At 40.8% G+C, this 21709-nt stretch overlaps 1 protein-coding gene across 1 annotated transcript; it reads left to right on the top strand.

Moving 5' to 3' along the window:
- Positions 1–1109: 1109 nt before the first annotated feature.
- On the top strand, positions 1110–19308 carry LOC118220134 (26S proteasome non-ATPase regulatory subunit 11-like). Its single transcript, XM_035403783.1, has 13 exons — positions 1110–1239; positions 4040–4141; positions 4633–4829; positions 5138–5195; positions 6113–6307; positions 8250–8394; positions 10292–10352; positions 11622–11684; positions 11842–11967; positions 12086–12121; positions 14532–14583; positions 15135–15277; positions 15959–19308. The coding sequence occupies exons 1-12, from the start codon at positions 1149–1151 to the stop codon at positions 15275–15277; spliced, it is 1269 nt and encodes a 422-aa protein (XP_035259674.1). The 5' UTR covers positions 1110–1148; the 3' UTR covers positions 15959–19308.
- The last annotated feature ends 2401 nt before the right edge of the window (positions 19309–21709 follow it).

Below are 21709 nucleotides of genomic sequence, written 5' to 3'. Positions count from 1 at the left end.
AGAAGGCCAAGTAAGCTATTCATTTTATAGAACATTTTTTAAACCGGAGGTCTACTGTAGCACACTGTCTTCCCCTTGAATTTAAAGGTAGCTTATAAGGTAATAGAATAAGTCATAATGTCCTTGAGGTTATGATGATGATCCCACTGCTGCTGAAGATGATGAGGATGATGCTGACTACAATTCTTATTATTATTAGACTTAGGCTATATATTTTACCAGTGGTAGGCTATGTAGCAAAAGCAAAGCTAGGCTAGAAGAAAATGGCATAGGCCTAAATATACATTTTAAACACATTTAAAGTACAAACAAGTATGCTTATCGTGTTTTGTTAACTGCATTTGCAAAATAGAATTAAGAACATAATAAAATTAGAATTTAGGAGGGAATGGAGGAGGGAATGGAAAGAGCTTTTAGGCTTATTTATTAGTTATGTCTTTATGTGAATCACAATGTTACGGAAAATGATTATTAAAAAAGAATTGGTAATTGTCGTAGAAAAGTAGCTATGGATTCTGGAATGTAATTTATGGTTACTGTTAATTCTATAAACAAGCACATACACACGTAGGCTATACACACACAATTGAGCATTCGACTGTAGGCTAACAATTATAACAATGTGAAGGCATTCTTAAAATTGGGTCTGGCTTAAAAATCATAGCAATATGTAAGAATTGATGACATGAAAATATAAGCATTTGCTGTGCATTTAGCTTTGGTTCATCCTGAATTCCACGAGCCCACATGTCCATGCACTGAATAGTCTACCGAGAAATCACTTACACAGCCTAATTAAGCTTTATGCATAGCGCATATCCTACATTAATAACACATGATCATTATTGTGGGTTACAAATACTGTAGCAAGGTAAATTATATATAGATAGTGATGTATGGACATCATGGGTCATGATCATGGGCAATGTGTTAATCATATGCGAAAATTTACGGTAAATAATTACATTAGTAAGGCCTATATTGTATCGGACGTTAATGAAAAAATCTGAACCGGATGACTTTCCTTCAATGACTACAATTCCCGCCAAAAACCAGGTTGACCATTAACTCGATTTCCCATAAAGCTTTATCGGCAATTTCCTGCTGCTGTCGCGTTTGTTTGGGCAGGCTGCCCGTGAATAGGTAAGATGGCGGCCGCGGCAGTGGTAGAGTTTCAGAGGGCTCAATCTCTCCTCAGTACGGACCGCAACGCGTCCATCGACATTTTGCATTCAATAGGTAAGTTAAGTGGTCGTGGTGTGTGTTAACGTTGGGTAAGTTGGATCAGGAGTGTGGTTGTTCGCGGTTCCGTCATTGCCAGGTGCATTTTGTCCACCCGCGGGAGCCGGTTTGCTTGTTACTGTAGTCTAGCTAGCTAGCTAACATCTTGAACTGCTGCTGCTGCTGACTCACTGTGAGACAGACGTGGTAGGCCGGGAAATGGAGACCCTGGTTGTGAGTGAACTTGGATTTCTGTGCTTGAAGCCAACACATTTCAGTCATTTTTTCAATAAAACCCATTGTTAAATAAAGACATTATTCTGTTCACTTCTATATTTGTACATCGGCACCATGTAAATATATCCTTTGACTTTCGATTCTAGCTAGCTAGTGTAAATTAATTCTATAGCTAGCTAGCTAGCAAGACTAGCTCGTTGGTATTCGCTATCTAGGTAAAGCTCGGAATCTCACCACTGCCAGTGTCTTTGGCTGTTGGATGCTTTATCATCATTACATTGTTTGCTAGAAAGGTACGTGGCTAACGTTAGTAGAATACATCCAGAATATCTTAGTTTGGTAGCCAAGTTATTATTATTTATTAAGCGTCATAGTTGGCGCTACCAAAGATGTGCTCGTTTCAATTTAGGATATGGCAAGTCATGTAACGTTTGGCGGATCGCTGGCTAACTTTGTAGTAAAAACTCAAATATGCTTGCAGACGTTTTGGATTTAATGTAGGCGAATCTTTTTAATCGGTGAATATTACCGCGTTTTTGTCCAAAACATGGTTTGCTTGCTAATGAGCTACCTAGCTGATTACTAGCTAGGTCGCTAGCTGTGCAGCATCATCTATTAAACAAACTTGCTAGCTAACGGTACATCAATGTAGCAGGTTAGTTGCTGATATTAGTCGGTAATGGTTAACGTTAGAGTTCGATAATTAGCTAGGAATTTGTACATTTACATTTTGTGATTTTCTAACGAATAAAACTTGTAACTTGGTGTCATCGTTCCTCAAGACTAGACCTAGTTGTTTCGTAATTAACGGCCTGGTGAACTAACGTTAGTCAACGTTAATTCACTCCACCCAGAAGTGAAGCTTCGAATCAAGTTATAGTATCTGGCTAGTTGGCTATTATTATGTAGTCTAATGTTACTTATCTTTTTATGTACAGGCGTTGCAATACTTAGAGTGCATACTTAAATAGGTGTTGGGTTGTGTTGGCCCCTAGCTAGTTGCAAGCTAATGGTGCGTGACTTCACATTATTATGGTAGGTAGGTATGACGTTAGCTGGCTAGCGTTTTCTGTTCCACTGCGCTCGAAGTGGGCAAACAAGTGTATCAAGGAATGCCACGCGTAGGTCAAAACATGAGTTCTATTTTAGTCTCTGCCTTTGAAATGGGTAGCTCAATGATTTGCAAAAACTCTCAAGATGACTGTCTCAAGATGGCCATGCTGTTGTTATGCACATACAATACTGTTCTACCGGTGATTGCATGGAAGGATTCTTACAAGGGAGTCCCTTTACATGTTCATTTCACCTAAGAAGTGAACCGTGTCAGAGTAGCTTCTGTATTGGAAATTCAGTTACCATCACCAAACGAAATGAAGTGCATAACCTATGGCCAAGCAACAAAATTGAAGCAAAGCTTTAGTGTCAGGTGTTCTTTGCAAAGAAAAACATTAAGACTGTTCTGTAAAAAATTGTCTTAGTTGCTAATTATGATGACATGCAAGTGGCAGCTTAAATATAGACTTAAGTGCACCGTTCTTTGCTTAAAAAATGTGTCATGTATGTATTTTCTAGTGCTTGACTAATACCAGGATCAAAATACTTGGATATGCTCTCCAGGATGTTTTTATTGTCACCTGGCAAAAGCAAAAGTCCAGCTTTTGTGAATATTTTGCTGCATGCAAGCTGTTTTTAAAAAGATGAATGATGGTGTCCATGCCAGTGTATTTTACACAGATTTGGACTGTCTTGTTTTTTCCTCTTGTGCTTGGTATGATTTTAGAATAGGTGCACTGGCTGCTTTTTTACATTGTGATTATAATCTATGGTCCCTGCTTTAAAAAAATTGAAGCTAATAATTTATAATTGTTGTTGCAAAGCATGCTGTATTGATATGACTTCCCATCCAGTTCTCCCAAAATATTTTCTCAGTTATTCTATTTTGAGGCTATGCCTCTTAACACTTTACTTTTGGCAAGGGTTATTTTGTTCTGTTCCCCTGGGAAGGATGGTTGATCACTAAGCTTAAGAAGTATGAAAACATTTTGAACCTGGGTTACTTGCTTGAAGAAAAAAAATCCACACCTGACAACCTGAACCTAATGGCCAGGTCTCTCTTGTAAAAGAGATTTTGATCTCAATGGGACTTCCTGGTAAAATAAAGTTTAAATAAAAAAATAAAATTGTGTTTTGGGAAGCTATTGCAGATTTTGCTGCAGTGTGTCAGAACTCGCCCAGGGAGAACTCTGTGATCTGCTGCTTGGCAAGGGTTTGAGTGTTACCTTAGAACAGTGGTAACCGACCCTGTTCCTGGAGATCTAGCTTTAATTCCAACCCTAACGAAGCTCAGCTTCACCTTCAGCAGCTAGAGATCTTGCTGAGCTAGAGTCAAGTGCCCCAATTTAGGGTTGAAATGAAAACCAACAGGATGGTAGATCTCCAGGACCAGAGTTTGTTGCCACTGCCTTAGAATGACCGAACAGCCAGTTGCTTCTGCACAGCTTGCGCGTCCTGTCCCGTTTTCTCAAGCCCATGGGGGTCTGTAATCAACACTAATCCTGAACTTTGCCTGTTATTCCCTCAGTGAAGCGAGACGTTAAGGAGGACGATGAGGAAGCTGTTCGGGTTAAAGAGCAGAGCATCCTGGAGCTGGGATCTCTCCTGGCCAAGACGGGACAGGCTGCGGGTAAGACCTTTGCGCATCGCTGCCAGTGAGTGCAGACTCCTTCAGCTTCCCTGAGCTGGTTGGCAATCGAATCGACGTGTGTTGTGTTGACACAAGTCAGTTACAGTACTAGTGATCAGTTCCATCTGTCAGAATTTTTTTGATTTACATTATTACCATGAAAAATTCCATGTCCGATTTAATAATGAGCACAGATTATGGTTTACTGGACTGCTGTCATTAGTACAACTTACGGGGCAAATAGCCTATGTGGCAGCTAATGGTAGATTTGGGGAGAGCGTTAGCTACTGTATCATTCATAAAAATCATCTTAAGATGGCCACATGCTGTTCTATCTTTGACAGTTGGCAAGAAGATAAGTTTACAAGGCATTTCTTGACAAATGAATTTAGCTTAAGAAGTGAAGTCTGGCGTGTAAGAGTAGCTCCCCTCAGATCCGCACCCCCGATTCTAAGTGTGTTGGGACTGTGCGCTCTGGCTCCCTCCCGCAGAGCTGGGGGGCCTGCTGAAGTACGTGAGGCCGTTCCTGATCTCCATCAGCAAGGCCAAGGCGGCCCGCCTGGTGCGCTCCCTGCTGGACCTCTTCCTGGACATGGAGGCGGCCACGGGGCAGGAGGTGGAGCTCTGCCTGGAGTGCATCGAGTGGGCCAAGGTGGAGAAGAGGACCTTCCTACGCCAGGCCCTGGAGGTAAGCGGCCTCGTCCAGTCGGACCTAGAAGGGAGCAGCAGATCTCTGCATACTGGCTGCTCAGCACATGGCTGTGCTAAGTTAATTTACATGGTGGTTTTTTTTTTTTTTCCTCCCCCCTCAAGGAAAAATTAGTCCCTATGCTTTTTCCAGCTGGTTTGAGTATTGTGAGTTTGTTATCGAATATTGTATTTCCAAGCTTTGGTATTTCGCTGCTCCTATTTATTAGATATTGTGATTTATTTTATGAATGTAGGGAAATTGGATGGTAGATGTAACAATCTTTACTTGTCATTCCCTTTCTGTAGGCTCGTCTAGTTTCCCTGTATTTGGACACAAAGAAGTACCAGGAGGCCTTGCTGCTCGGTGAGTTGCAGCTCGTTTCCCTGCGCTTTGTCAACTGCCCTTCTTCTGGTGGTATTCAATCCGACGTTCCTTGTTGATCGTTGTTATTCCGGCCACAATGAGCACAATGAGGGATTTGCATGAAGGGTGTTCTGTCACTAAGTTGTTCTACAACAACAAACAGAAATGTAATTCTGTTCCTTGTTGCAGGGCTGTCCAGTTGGTGCCCTCAGTTTTGGCCTCAAAACCTAGAAGTATCGAACAATCCGTTCCCTCTACAGTCAGCCTCTTATCTGACCCATCTCTCCCTTTCAAACTTCAATAAACCGCTTTCCTTTCTGTCAGCTTCTTACAAGTTTAGGAGCTTTGTAACAAATCTGCTAGATCCATGCTGTGATTGTTCAATGAGGAGTTATGCGGAGAAGATCAAACCGCTTTTGATTTTAGGGAATGCCTTCCCTAAATCATAGTGATGAAATTAATTGTTCAAAGAAACGTATTGCTAGTTTTGAAGTGTTGTTCTCTGTGGGAGGCACAGATTGTTTTTCTCCATATTGGTCCTCTAGAAGCTGAGTGAACTCATTCACCTATACCAGTGGTAACCAACCCTGTTCCTGGAGATGTACCATCCTGTAGGTTTTCATTTAAACCCTAATTTGGTGCATCTGAATCTACTAATTGGCTCAGTGCAGATCTTTAGGTGTTGAAGGATGTGTGCGTTGTTAGGGTTGGAATGAGAACCTACAGGATGGTAGATCTCCTGGAACAGAGTTGATTACCACTGAGCTGTACCGAAGATCTTTTATACACCTATTATGTTTGGGGTCTATTATTTTCAATAGGAGAACTTATGGTATCCAGAGGGAGTGCGGCCATGTAGATCATTGGGTAGGGAACAAAGTTTTAAATGCTCATTACTGCTGCTCCCCCCTCTGCAGGCTCTCAGCTCCTGCAGGAGCTGAAGAAAATGGACGACAAGGCCCTGCTGGTGGAGGTGCAGCTGCTCGAGAGCAAGACCTACCACGCGCTCAGCAACCTGCCCAAGGCCCGAGCCGCCCTCACTTCTGCCAGGACCACGGCCAACGCTATCTACTGCCCGCCCAAGCTTCAGGCAGCCCTGGACATGCAGTCAGGTGAGCCACCGCCGCCTGCTAACCCTGTGGTGAACATGCGCGCTTAGCCAGCGCTTGTCCTTTTCTGTGTGCGAGTGAATGAAGAGGTGTGGTAGCTGGGACACGTGCGGCGACCACACTAATGCCAAACTGAAATGGCAGGAAGCTGCCATTCGTTTTAGAGAGCGACCGTTGGATTGATTTGTGGCCGGGATCAGTATCTCCATACTTGAGGGCCTTAGCTGTGTTTCTTTGTCTCATATTTAAATGAGCAACTGACTAAAACATGGATACTCAAATCTGGACATCGAATCCAAATGCATCCCTGGTTTGCTTTCCACCCAATTAATTAACTGATCGATAGGGGTGAGACGATACACAAAATTCACGATACGATACATATCACGATACGGTGTTCACGATACGATACTCCTTTTAAAAAAATGGAAAAAACACTTCATTGAACTAGTCTTCTTATTTATTGAACAATGTAATGTAAAATGTCACTAATATGTCAAATTAACTGAGTAATTGCAGTGCGAATTCTAACATCTCAAAATAAAGTGCAAGTTTAGGTTAACAATAATAAATAATAACCATACAATAACAATAAGATATGTTTGGATTCACATGCCAACCACCTTTAAACCTTTGGAAATAAATAAAATAAATTAACAAATAAATAAATAATAATGCACATAGAACCAACCTAGTTTAGTTTAATTTACACTGATTACTTTTTTATAACACAAGACAATTCTTTGCACTGACACGATGTACTTTTGCAAATTCTACTTTTTAAACCTCAATATTAAAGGCTAAATATCCAAATGAAACATAAGCCACACTTAAAGGCTATACTTCATGTATTTATTTAAGTATGTTGACAATGGCAATGTTGTTGACTCTCGGTGTGACGTCTTATAAACGCCGGGCTGTCGTTCTGTGCTCTCTGCTTTATGCTTCCGACACGATGCTCATAAGCAGGGTGACTAAAAACAAAATACGAGTTTTGCCCTGGTTAGGCTGTAGGGTTAGTCTGCCATTTAAAAGCTATTTGGCGAACTAACTTTGTTATTTTAGTTTGTTGTCTTCATGTGACCACGGATGAAGATGTTTGTGCTTGGGTTCACCGTCCACTCTGTGACACAGTCTATTAGATTGTGTATCGCATTGATAGGCGTTGTGATTAAAATCCTCCCGTAAAGTCACAGGCGAAGCTTAGATAGTTAAGGGGCAGCTTGTTTTTGGCTTATTTGCCTTACATAGTGTTAGCGGATGGCTACTTCCTGGTCAGGCGAAAGGGCAGGCGGAACCGGCCAATGAGGAGCCGAGTTCAACGAGTCTCGTGGCCGTGACGCGAGATGGGTTGCCAGGTTACTGCCATGTAAATAACGCAATAACACAGTACAGACAAAGTTTGGGCATCCGCCACTGTGGCGTGTAAGCCTCACAAATTTACCAGCCTCTCCGCAAAATCACCCGCATTTGGCGGGTGTTAATTTTACACCCTGGCTACAATTGTGATCATCGGCAACTTTGTCTTAGAGGCAATTCTAGGACAAAGTCATGTTTTTCTTTAAGAATATTAGTATGATTATGAGTAATGAGTAACGATGAAATGTAAAATAAAAATAATAATAAATCAATTTTTTTTAAATCACGTATTAATTTCACAATATGCGATACAGTGCCACGAATCGTTTCGCCATTGTTTTGTATCGCGAAATTCGATGCAACAATATTTTGTCTCACCCCTACTGATCAATTAGTGCTACTGATTGGCCAGACTGTCTTTACACCTGTCTCTCAGGTAAAGGGAAGTGCCCTAACCTATTCTAACAAGGACTGTCACTGGGCAGTAATGAGAACTACTCTGGCTGAAGGCTTTACCTGCCAGTCTTACGTAGGTGTACTCTGTGCCGCCATGAAGAAAGCTGACTGCGTCCTGCCCTCTCCGCAGGGATCATTCACGCCGCCGAGGAGAAGGACTGGAAGACGGCCTACTCCTACTTCTACGAGGCGTTCGAAGGCTACGACTCCATCGACAGCCCCCGAGCTATAACCGCGCTTAAGTACATGCTCCTCTGCAAGATCATGCTCAACTTGTGAGTGTTACAGCTGAGCTCCTTACCCCACTATGCTGAAATGCTATACTTGCACAGTGCACAGTATGTAATGGAGTGGGCCATGAATTTGAGAAGGGCTTTTGAAACTGTTTATTTAGCCGCGTTTCCACCAAAATTACCCGGAACTTTCAGTCCCAGGAACTACTTTACCAGGAACTAAAAGGTTCCTTCAGCCAATGGTTGTCTGCGTTTCCACCGGGGTCTAAAGTACCGCGAAGATTAGGCAAATTAGCCCACTGACGTTGTCGTCGGTCCATCTGTCATGATATCTTCTGTAACCCCATACTACCACCGAAGTAGCCTACATTATTTTCTAATAACCGGGACAGCCCGGAGGGGTTTATTCCACTTATATACAACGGGTTACCAACAATGACTATATATGGTTACTTTTGTATTTATTGATTTTCATATATCCTCTCAAACACATTCATTAACAGCAGAAAACATGCACACGTTGTAAACAATTTGCTGTTTTATTACTTTCTCGTCGTCAATTCCATATAGGCTAATCGCAAAATGACAAGAATACAACGAAAACTCGGACTTGCGTGAAAATGTAAATTAGTAGTGGTACAGCCACCGTTTGCTTTCCTTCGAAGTTACTGCTAGCCGAGCAGCGAAGTGTGCCCTCCAAATGCGAACCATGCACAATAAATGAGTCCATAGTCTTCCTGGTCTTTTCGTGGAATTGAAAAATGGCAGTAAAATTGAGTAAAATTACGGCAGTCTGAAAAAGCTAAAGGGAAGATTACTAGAATTAACCTGTTATTTTACCCGGATAAAAAGTGCGGAAGGTGATTTCCAGTTTGCTTGTACTGTATCACCAATGTTAATTATGCAGAACTACCGCATACCTCACATAACTGTATCAAACGTTTTGAGTCAATTACAACGGGCTAACAAAGAAAATCCGGAAGAAAATATTCAGCAACCGAATTAATCCGTTTGAATGTTTTGGTAGCCTACGTAATATGCTGTCCCAGCACGAATGTTTAGCATTTTATAAAACGAATACTAAAGCAAGAAAAGAACAGAAGAGCACACGTTATAATTCCAAGACGTTGACAGGCTATAACCAAAAGTAGGCTACTGCGCCGCATAACATACAAGTTTGATTTGAAGTTATTATGAAAATTAATTGGTTTGCCGCTGCATATTTTCAAACATGGCGGGTAATGGCGGAAAATAAATACAACACAAATGCTACGAGTACTCGACCAATCAGAAATGTTCAGCGCTGCAAGCTCCACCCAAAAGGTTCCTGTACTTTCGGAAAGTACTACCCCCCGAGCAGGAACGTTTTGGGGGGTAAAACAAAGCCCCCAGAACTACATTTAGACCCTAGTTCCTGCGGTGGAAACGCACTGAGTTCCTCAAAAGGTTCCTAGTTCCGGGGTATAGTTCCTGCGGTGGAAACGCGGCTTATGATAAGCTCAGTCTTGGAAGAGGCAATAAGGGGTCTGTATGGAGTAGGAAAAAAAGCCTGGGGAAGGTGGTAGTATAGCATTTATAAATGAACTTTATTAAGGTCCCTTGCTTGAGATGGGTAAGATGTAATGAGTTTCTTGGGTTCCGTCTTGAAATGCTTCATGAATTCTATTAACGCATATTAAACAATTAATTTAGGGTTTGCTGTTCATGTTCAGAAGAGGGAATTGCAATATACCTTTAAAAATAAATCATTGGAGCTGGGTGGTTTTCTGATCACGTGCGAGTTTACTTTCTCCCATATTTGCATAATAAATAAATATTGGTTGCTTGTGAACGGGAGCTGTTGATGGGAGCCTATGGGGGGGCAGTGCAGTGCATTGATGGTCTGGCTTTGAAGAGAATCAGAGCCAGTGACCCTGTTCTTTCACTGTCTGTCTCGCAGGCCAGAGGACGTACAGGCCCTCATCAGCGGCAAACTGGCCCTACGGTATGCAGGCCGACAGGTAAGAGCCACGGTCACTGCCTGTTTTTGGACTGGCCCTTCCTTCCTTCCAGTCCTCCCGTGGGAAAAAAAAAAAAACTATTTCAATGTTTACAATGTTCTTTTTACAGCGTCCTTTGGCTCGGAGCCTGAGCATTCTGAACACAAGCCCCTGAAGACGGGTATTTTTGTAGCCTTGTTGCCGATGTAGTTTGGCTCCGTCCTCCAGGAGGCAAAATTTTGAGTTACAGAGTGAGGCGTTCATTCCAGTATCAGTCACGACGGTCACCCCACCGGTCGCATCGCTGCTAGGCAATGAATCAGCTGGATGGAGCAGAGTTGTTTTTCTTTTCACAAACAACTGCTGTTTCCTTTGAGCTGGGGAAATAAATCCACATCTGGCCCGTGCATTGATTGTATTACAGCAGATAAATGGGATAGTGAAAATGGGGGAAAATAAAGATAGGAAGCAAGGATAGTTGTAGTTTTTTTTTTTTTGTTTTCTAGGGTAGGATAAAATTAGAATGGAGTTCTCATAGGAGCAAAACGAAAAGGGTTTAGTGTATTGTCCTGCATTTCAGTATTTTAGCCGAGGCCCCATATGGGCTCACAGTGATGATTTTTATTAAATATTACTTTTTCGCACACAATTCACTTATACAGCTGGATATTTACTGAAGTGAGTCAGGTTAAGCACCTTGCTCAGGGGTGCAGCCGCAAAGCCGCCACTGGAAATCGAGCCCACAGTTACAAGCTCAGTTCATTAGCCGGTGTACGACATTGCCACCATGATTTTATGTCTTAAAAATTGTATCCACATTTTGAAATAAGGCTGGTTGGTAGGTTTCTATGGAGGTACTCAATCCAGGTTTACAATGGAGCACATGATTGTGTGCAGCTGGACAATGAATCAGGTTTCGGTGCTCTTGGCCACTTATTCAGCGGCGTTCAAGAGTGTTCATAGTGCATTATTGCTTGTTTATTTGTTCTCATTTAATATGCACAGCTTTACTCAGTAATTGGCATTCAGTAGCTGCACTCCCATGTTTCTGCAAAAAATAAAAATAATTCTATGGTCCTATGACTCCTTTTGGCTACATAGTACCAATGGAACAAGCAATACTAGCTGAAGCTTAACACCCAGTTGTTCAGTTGTGGCCCCACTATTCCCAGAAAGAAAGTTAAGAAATTAGCCGTTTCCGGTTTGTGTGTGTTGAAGTTCCAGCAGTGGAAATATGGCTATGTCAAAGTCAGATGTGAGTTGACGGTCTTGCTCTCCATGTCCCTGCAGACAGATGCGTTGAAATGTGTGGCGCTAGCCAGCAAGAACAGGTCCTTGGCAGATTTTGAAAAGGTGTGTTTTTCCTTCCACATATACACATTGACACCTCTATCTCCCAAATGATTATGCATGTACGGTATTAAATAAAACAATGTTAATGTTATAGTAATATCAACAAAAATGACAGTGAAATGTTGGTTAGGTTATTGTAACTCGGTCTGTCTCTCAGGCCCTGACAGAATACAGAGCAGAGCTGAGGGACGACCCCATCATCAGCACCCACCTGGCCAAACTCTACGACAACCTGCTGGAACAGAACCTCATCCGTGTCATCGAGCCCTTCTCCAGAGTACAGGCGTGTGGCGGTCGTCTTTTCGAAGCCCTCATAATCCGCTCTGAATGCTTGTTCTGTCTGTGCTTGAGAACCTCCCCCGTCTGACTGTTAATATTTTCTGGTTGTGTTTGTTTTGCAGATAGAACACATATCGACTCTAATCAAACTCTCAAAGGTACGACCTGTTCATGTCTTTGGAAGCCGCTGGTATTTGATGAAGGTGTTATAAAAACCTGAAAGAAAAGAAGATTGACAGAAAAAAAACTGCGGAAGATATTAATCACAGAGTGGTGCATTTACTTGGTGATTTGTTATGCGTTATCATTTAATTTATAATCTTTTGCGTATTCTTTTGGCAGCCAGTATTTTCTCCATAAGCAAAATTATGCTGGTAGATCATTCTGATTGGTTGGTACCGTATAGTTCCCAATGCCGTCCTATCCTTTAGAGCCAGCAGGCTGTCATCATGAATATTCATCATATGGTAATATGGAACAGCAAGCGCCAGGGGACAGAAGAGATGATGGGTAATGTGTCAGGAAGAGCAGATTTTAGCACACCTCTCTGACCGCCAGGTTTGTTTGTACTAGTCTGTCTCTCTTTCTTGTTGGTGTGACATTAGCTGCTTTTTGGGTCCTTACACAGGTGGGCAGTGTATGTCATTTGTCATGTTCAGGATGGTCTGCTTTCACAACCATTGCTTAGTTCAGTTCTTTTAGCTTGGTTGCAGTTGCACAAAATGTGCTGCAATCTCAGTACTCAAAATGCATACGCAACCACATGCCATTCCATGGCTGCCATTCTATATTTGCCAGCTTAATCTAATAGAAATGATATGAAACAGAGTGGCATGCCAGGATCAAGTGTTGATCGTGAAACCTCAGAAAGCGATTATTTTAAAACCACAAAAGCAAACGGAGCAGAACCTGCTCCTGGTGAGTACCATACGTCCACTGCAGAAATGGGATTCTTGCTTCCAGTTGAAGTCTGTCGACAGACAATAGGTGACACCCTGATGAGGCTGGCCTGGTACCAGAACCAAAGGCATTCATACGTCAAGCAGACGGTCAATTGTTAAATTACAATTGGGAGTTTGAGGGAAGGTAGTGCAGGAGCATTTAACAGCGGATTACCTCTTTCATCCTCTGTCAAGTTACAAAAACTGTCATACAGAACTATTTTTATACCCACGTACACAATGGGATTACATGCATCAATTAGTTGTTTGATGCAAGTTTTACTTTTCCTAATTCTGTGGGACATTAGAAGGAATTATTAGTTCCTCAAGCCTTGGACTATTTGGATTTTCAGTGGTTAGTCAATTGACTGATGTGCCTTTGTGGAAAGGTAGTTTTATGAAATGCACAGCTTAATGTGTTTCTGTACAGAAGTGGTTCTGATGTGCTGCACTTCATTTATGGTGACAAATCCAGTTGGTCTTATTTATTTTATGCATTATGGAATAATTGTCTGGAGAAGATGGTGAGGGTATTTAACCTGTACAGTACCAGTCAAAAGTTTGAGTACACCTGCTTTAAACCAGGTTCTTCATAATGATTTGTGCTGTAATCTGTATTAATTTGCCTGTGAACACTTAATATTTCATTATATGATTTGTACATGTACAAGTAGATAACCTTTGGTGAATTGCATTAAAAATAAATTTTTTAATGAAAATGGAAATCACACAAAGCAAGGGGATTTCAGTCTGACCCAGTCTAGCCCAACACTGTTAAAATTCTGAAATATGTATAACCGTGTTAGAACCCTGGCTTAAATGGATATTCTCTGATTTAACTAGCATGGTACCTAATTAACCTCTTGTCAACAATCATTGTTAAAAGGTGAGGGTTCATTATTGCTGCAAGTACAGGTAGAATAGGTGCAACTTCCAACTCATTCCTGAGTGTAAGTGAGCAGAAAATGGGGAAATATGCTCAGTTAAGCAAAAAAAAACGGTCAGTAATTACTTTTAGAAATGGAGAGCAATCTTTAAGACAAATCTCAAGAACTTCATCCAACGATTTGAAGAAAATGGCCGAACAAGGTCAGGCAGGCCAAAGGTGACATCAAATTCAGAGCACAGGTCCATTGAAGTCACTAGTTTGCGAAACTTGCAGTTATCTTCCCCTGAAATACAAGATCTGCTGAATAGCTGGGAAGACGTATCTGATCATTTCCTGCTGAAACGTCCGAACCGAATGCCTTGTGTTTGTGAGGCTGTCATCAAGGCGAAGGTGGCTATTCTGAGGAATCCAAGATTTAAGAGACAATTTAAAATTTTCTTGAACATTATTGTCACACTCCTTATGTTTTGCTGTGTCTATTATAACAAGTTTTTATTTTCAGGCATGTACAGAAATTTATACAATATTTAAAAAAACCGTGTTCCCAGCAAGTGTACTCAGACTTTTGAGTGGTACTGTATATGGTAATATTCCTTTATTTTTGATGGGTTTGTCACTTATTCATGTCTTTTTAAGTAGGGTGACTGGTTGTACAAATTAGCAAGAATGGCAAATGCAAAATATTGAGCATCATGTTCTGTGAGTGCTTCTGACTAGACTGTGCTTCCTCGTTCATAGGGAGATGTCGAGAGGAAATTGTCGCAGATGATTTTGGACAAGAAGTTCCACGGTAAATATGACTAAAATTGTACTTTTGCACGTCACACTGTACATTCTTGTCTGTGTTTTATGCAGTAGCTTTGTTCAGTTGCTGTCTTCCCTTTTATCAAGCAGATCTGTGTAGTCCCTTTGGTGAAAATTGGCACTGCCATTCTGCTTTTCATGCCAACCGACTGGCTCACTTGCCAGATTCCCAATGGCAAAACCGCCCAAGCTAATCTCGCAAGCCCTGGGGGTCAGCGTGTCCTTTCACTCTCAACTCCCATGTCCTGCTACTGTTCGTAATCTCCATCTGTCGCATTACGATCACATAACCACATCTTTCTGGTTAGGGCCAGGACAGTGGACAGATAAGAACATTCACAGTGGCCCTTACTGAGGATTGGGTTGAGTCCCAATTCGCGTGACTTTCAGTTAGTTTGTACCACGTTTCGGCAAGATGGCCCCCAGTCACATTACAGATTTTTGGTCTGTGTGCACTGGAGCATCATCGTCAGCCATGTGTGCTAGCTGTCAGCTGTCCTTGTTCTTGACCTTGTGCTTTCCCCTTTGTTTGAGCAGGAATACTGGACCAGGGAGAGGGAGTGCTGATTATATTTGATGAGCCCCCTGTAGACAAAACCTATGAGGCAGCCCTGGAAACCATTCAGAACATGAGCAAAGTGGTGGATTCGCTCTACAACAAAGCAAAGAAGCTGACATAGGTAAGCATAGATCTGCCACGCCAATTATTCCTATAGAATGTTATCTGTCCAGGTAGCATGTTAGACTACTTTTCATCTGTGCATGTTATCTTAGCCCATTGTTATATGGCTAATTAAATGTAGTCTTATTTGTAATTTTACCTGAGATGTGAATTGCATGGTTTGATATTGAAACCGATGGTTTCAGTAACTAGATTACCTGCACAATATTACCAAAATTAACAAAACATCCTTCATAAAGAGGAGCAACTCTTGTAATTTTCTAGTGTACCATAACTGAAGGCTAGCTAATAGCTATAAATGCAATCAGTATAATCTCATGATTAATAAATGACATTTCATAGGTAAAAATGGTTTCGGAAACCGCCTTTTAAACTTTCAAGCTTGGTTTTTCGGCTAGATTTGTAAACTACATAAATTGGGAAGCTAGCTTGCCTTATGAGTTTTTCGGTTGGCTACAGTCCTTGTGATCATTTAGCAATATTTTACTTGGGGGAAAAAGTTAAATAAAGAAGCATCATAGACACCAATATAGTTGTCTAATAGATTTCCCTCTTAAGCCTTACTGTTAAATTAAAGTTTATAACGGAGACGTGGACACAAGAAAAGGTGTTCTTTGAAGCCAGCATGTTCAAACGGAGCACGGCAGCGGGACTAACCGGTCGTCCGTCTCATTCACAGAAGTGAAGACCTCGGCTGTGGAGAATGTGTGTGACCGGTGTATGGAACATTTGGGAGAAGGGGTGGGGGAAAGGGTCGGGAATGGAAAAGACTACAGAAAAACCCACAAACTGCACCAGGATTCCTCGGTTCCCTACGGAAAGTTTTTAACTTCTCTTTCAACGGACAGAACTTTTCAATTGCATCATTTCCTCCCCCTTTCTTTTTGGTATTCCTTTTCAGTACTCTGTAATACTCAGCGGCCCTGCAGGCCATCAGGGAAAACTGTACAAACACAATAAAAAATTAAAAGCATATACAGTATAAATATATAAATATATCCATCTCTTTCAGAATAAGTCAGTCTACTCTGTTGCCATCCAGAGGCATGCTGCTGCCTCGACGCCCAGAGATATGCAGTGTGCAAAACCCGCCATGGTCAAAGTGGTCTAAGAATACCTCCCTCGTTCCCCTGTTGTACTTCTTACTCAAGCACATTGAGTGGTTGGTGGACGGAAATGTGTGGAAGGGTCTAGCAGGTTAGTCACATGACACGCACAGTACTCCTCCTGGCTGTGTCCTTGTGTATGCACGATGTTACCAATCTGTTCTCCTGCACCTCCTGCTTTCACCTCTTATAATGATCAGCCAAATGCAAGTGCTTTTGTAGAGGAGGTTAACTGTATGGAATTTAACCACTCTTTGCCCATTCATTGAGAGGACAATTAACATCTTTTCCATATTCTGTGATGTTAGTACCTGCTACAGTCATGTTAGTTTTTGGTCTGTTGGTAGGGGTGTCTGCTGGTCAAAGCTGAACTCTTGCCTACTCTTCCCATATTGATGGTTACTCAAACGGTAGTTCAAAGGTTCCAGTAGGACATGCCAACCGCCAGTTTGTATTTTTTAAAGGTAATTTTTCTAATAAATATTTTGTATTTTTGTGGATAATTGTATCTCTTGCAGAACAGTTTGCCCTTCTCAAGAAATGTCTTGTGGTTTAACGAGTGACCTATTTGTTGTTTTTTGTGTTGTGGGGAAAAGGGAAAAGATGGGGAATTTAACTGAGACTGATATTAAGCATGTTGAGCTGATTTAAGAAGCCTTTAGTGTCAAAGCTGGTTTCAGGATGATGTTGAACACTTTGCCATTGAAACTAGTTAAATTGTTGACTATAAGCATTTTTTTGGAACAGGTCTTGAAAGTGGTGCCTTGCTACTGTTGTCAGGACAACATGTGAGGGAGGGGCAAATTAGTGCTTGTGTGTTCTGAGGGCTAGCCAGTTTCTAATTGAATGGTAAAGCTGGAGAAGCAGTTATTGCCATGTGCCTGTCTTTTGCCTGACTTCCTGACTGTGTTCTCGATTGCATACTAACCAGAGGTGGCATTGCTGTGGGCACAGAGTGTTGCAAAGTTCTTGTTGAAGAATAACTTTTACTTTAGTAAGTTGCTTGCTGGGAATTATGTTCACTGAAAACCATGTTGCCATAATCTACACTTGGGTTCAGTACACCGTGTCCTGCAATTTGTGAGGAGCACAGAGGAGATGTACCGTGTGTGCCCATTTTGAAAGGAGTTTCTATTACAGGGCTAACTCATTACACCTGGGATGTGTAACAGGATTCATCAAGGGACACAGGGTTGGCTGTCTGTTTTATTTTTATTTTTTTATATTTCTTTTTTGCCTATTTTATTAATATTTCTTTTGAGTAACTAACCATGGGTAAGGTTGTGGCTAATGGAAAGATGAGACTAAAATCAGCTGGGCTTCAGCCCTTCTATAATGTGGGATCTCTCATCCCTGCCTTTGAGCATTTTGTTAGCATATTAGCACCCCCAAATGTAGATATAGTGTTTGCAATTGTACATTTTCGATGCTCTGTTGATTAGGGGTGGACAATACCAATACTGTACCTTCGCGTCAGGCTGGCAGTGATTCACAATGTTTTTGCCCCCCTCAATAATAACAAATGAGATTCATGCCACTCTTATTATTGTACTAGTGAGTACTGAGAATGAATGAGTGTTCATTTTTGCTTGGTGTATGGCTGGTGCAAAGCATCAAACTGCACTGAATACTTGATTTGTTGGGAGTCCGAAGGGTGTAATTGCATGATTTGATTTATTTTATGAATAGGATTGTTCATTTTTTATTGCCAGAAATCAGAGCCTTTTGACTTCTCAAAACCTAGATATTCTGCGTTATGATGGGATTTGCTGACCCTTGGTGCAAACATCACCAGTTTGTTCTGCTGAGTTGGCTGAGAAATGGCCAAGATCTGATCTGACGAAACTATTACTTGTACGAAATGGCCCTCTACTTTTTAAAGGATTTTTTATTGTTACTGAATAAACAACTGGCCGTCATAACTTGCTGCTTAACCAATTTTTATGTAAAGAGCAACATTTATTTACCTTCATGTGATTTGTGAGCTAAGCCGCGATAGGCTGTATTTCAGGCTCTTTTTGGTTACCACGGGCTTAAATTAAATTCCGAACGATACCGTGCTCATCAGAAGGCTCCATTTTCCAAACATTTTTTCATCGTCTGACACACTATCAGTTATGATACTGCAAGGCTGCCTTGGTGTGTTCCTTTCATTTTGTAGTGGCACAAACCATGTTTAAAAGTCATCACCCCACGGTCTGATTTTAGTTAGACTTCTATAAGGCAAGCACAATCTTCTTTATGGCTTGTGTATTTTGTCAAGCATAAGCTTGGGTTCCAACCCGTCATAGAAAAATTGGCATTTTTTCACCCAAATTACTTTCTCTAAGTTTACGTGGTTCTTTCATATTTGAAAAAATGGGTATATTATGTTCTAATTTTTTCAGGCAAGTGATGCAGCTACACAGTTATCCTCTATTTCATCTATGACATCATCATAGGATCTCGTAGTGTCATATCCTCACTGACTGGGGCCAAGCCTGTGTTAAATGATTTTGTGTTATGAACACATTTGTGTCACTGCGGTGTCCTTCACAAAATTAGGTTGAAGGCCTTTTGGCCACTAAAACTGAAACGGTGTTTAACATGGACTTTTTATGTTGCAGTTTTCCTTTACAGTTTATTTAGCCTCTGATATTTAATAAACTGGTCTCCACTCTGTAGGTTTTTGTTTGGCTTTTTCTTTTCTTTATTTTTTTCCCCTATTCGGCCTTTATCTTATTCTGAAAGAACTTCGTATTGTAGCCCCTAGGCCACAGAATCCTCCACTGATTCCCACCCAACCAAACCAAAAAAAGAATGATTGCTTGTTTTGGGTTTCTTACGCCATCAATATCAAATGTACAAGCGGTTCTTGCTGACCAACAATTACCGAGTATATCTGATGTTCAGATGAGTTCAAATAAAATGTTTTTTTTTTTTTCAAAAGCGTTATGGTTTCTTGACTTTTTGTACTTCAGCTTTCTAACGTTTAATGTGGTGTTTTCTGCAAAAGACATTTTGGGTCATCACCTCATTGGCAACAGATGTATTGATCTTTTTTATAAGCTTTTGTACATGGTGTCCCATCTATGATTTTCCACTGTCATAGCCTCGTTTGCTGAAGTTAGCCACTTAAACTCGAAAGCATTCTGGTGCCTTGTTTTTAAAGATTTGACCCCAAAGTGAAAACCTTCCTTCAGGACATTCTAGGACACTGCTGTCAATCTCTTGCCCTGGAAGGCTGCAGTGCCTGCTGGTTTAATACTTTTCAGCACCAGTGATTAATTGAAGTCATTCATTTTCTAAAGAATCCCCACACCTTGTTCCCAAGGCATTAATTGGCTGCTGATTGAAAGGAAACCACAAATAAGACCTTTCAGGCTGCCCTTACTTGAGTTTGACACCCCATTGTAGTACGTTGTCCTCAGTGTTTACATTTAGGCATTTAGCAGATGCTCTTACCCAGCACAATTTACAAAAGTGCATACGTACAGTTTAAACAACAAGCAGTGATAAAGTCATTAAGCCAAGATGCAGTTTAAACGGGTGTGTTTTCATTCGGTGGTGGAAGACTAACTTGCCCTGACTGTAACAGGGAGTTTGTTCCACCATTTTAAATTTACTTCTGTCTGTCTGTACAAGCCCTTGTCCTCTCTTAGTCGTGGAATTTTGTGTGTCAATAGGTTGTCCCTATCTTCAAATTTTATCTTTAATGAGTTGAGATGTTAAATAATAGGACTGCATTTTCTTACCAAGGACAAGGAGACCTTAAAATGACTCAATCTCTGCAATTAAAGCTCACCCACAATGTGCCATGGTCAGTTAAGGGTGTTTTTGCAGGTCCTTTTTTAGGCTGAATTGCATGCCAGTTAATTGAGGTGGCCTTTCTGACTTTAGCAAAAATGGTGGCTGCTTATCTTTGGATCCTTCTAATGAGAAGAGTCACTTTTTGTCTTGTTTATACATTCCATTTATCCAGTCAGCTTTATCTCAATTGCCCTTGTTCATAGACGGATCAAATGCAGGTTGTAACATGCATTGGATGGCACCATGTCTATTGTTTACTATCCAGGAAAGTAAACCTATATATGTAAGTGTGAAAGAATGGTGTATTTGTAATGTAATTGTAAACAGGCTTGTACAACAAAAAGGCTTTATTGTTGCCTACTTTTGATTGCTATTAATTGCTAAATGCATTTAAATTTATGTAATTGAGTTTTAAATGGCCTTTCTACAACGATAAAAGTTTGTAGTTAATCGGTTCTATGACATAAGTTAATTGTTTAAAACTGTTTAGTGACTTCCTAATATTACACACCTCCGTGCTGTTGGCACACTCAGTTGCCCACTGTGCTCTTATCAGTTTATTATTAGAACAAATTGTATGAATATCTTTGACAATGTTTGGACAACTGATTTTGATAACCATATAGTTAATGCAAGAACTGTTTCTTTAAGGAGGTGTTCATTATTCTATGTTAATGCTGCTCTTTATTTACTGATTATAGATACTTTCCTGTGTAAGTCATTGGATAAGAGCACTCACTAAATGGATAGGAAACAGAAGACGTGCAATTCATAGATTACCATTTAGAATGGCTGATACCCGTTTTTGCTTGGGCTGTTTAGTTAGGAACATAGAACTCTTAAATATATTTCCTGTTAAATTATATGAATATTAAATATGCTAAATTCAAAGAAACCAAATACATACGGTAAAAAAATGTGATGGTTTCTGAATGCGTAGTGATGCAGGTCATGGCAAAGAAGAGCCGCAACGGATAATTAAAGAACCTGTGAAACAGGATAGATTGTAATGAATGAGAGGAGACTATCGTTTCCTTTTCTCAGGCGTTCTTCCTCTAACATACAAGCAGAAAACATTCTCTTCCTTCACAAAAATTATCTGCACAGCCTTTTCTGTAATACTGGAAAAAACATATATTTAATTTATATAACTCACTAATTATTCATCAATAAACGTTTTTCCTGCTAACCATAGGGTGTCAAACTAAATCCCAAGGGGGCTGCATTGTCTGCGTGCTTTTGTGGTTTCCTTTCAATCAGCTGCCAATTAAGGACTGAAGAACAAGGTGTGTGGATTCTTTAGCCAATCAGTGATTTAACACTGAAAACCAGCAGACACTGCAGCCCTCCAGGACTGGAGTTTGACGCCTGTGTGTTAACCCATACATACTGGCTTATTAATGCACATAGCCTATTGTCTAGGCATTCAGACTCCGACTGGGGACCCACTTGTAGATTTTTCTTAATTATGTGTTTTTTATTTTTACAGGGATTAATTACCCTTTTAAGACACATGTCAGAAGTAGCTATGCATG

This window comes from Anguilla anguilla, chromosome 2 (genome assembly GCF_013347855.1).
Source record: "Anguilla anguilla isolate fAngAng1 chromosome 2, fAngAng1.pri, whole genome shotgun sequence".
In the NCBI taxonomy this organism is placed as follows: Eukaryota; Metazoa; Chordata; class Actinopteri; order Anguilliformes; family Anguillidae; genus Anguilla; species Anguilla anguilla.
Note: the sequence above shows the minus strand (reverse complement) of the source record. Positions and strands in the feature narration are given on the sequence as shown.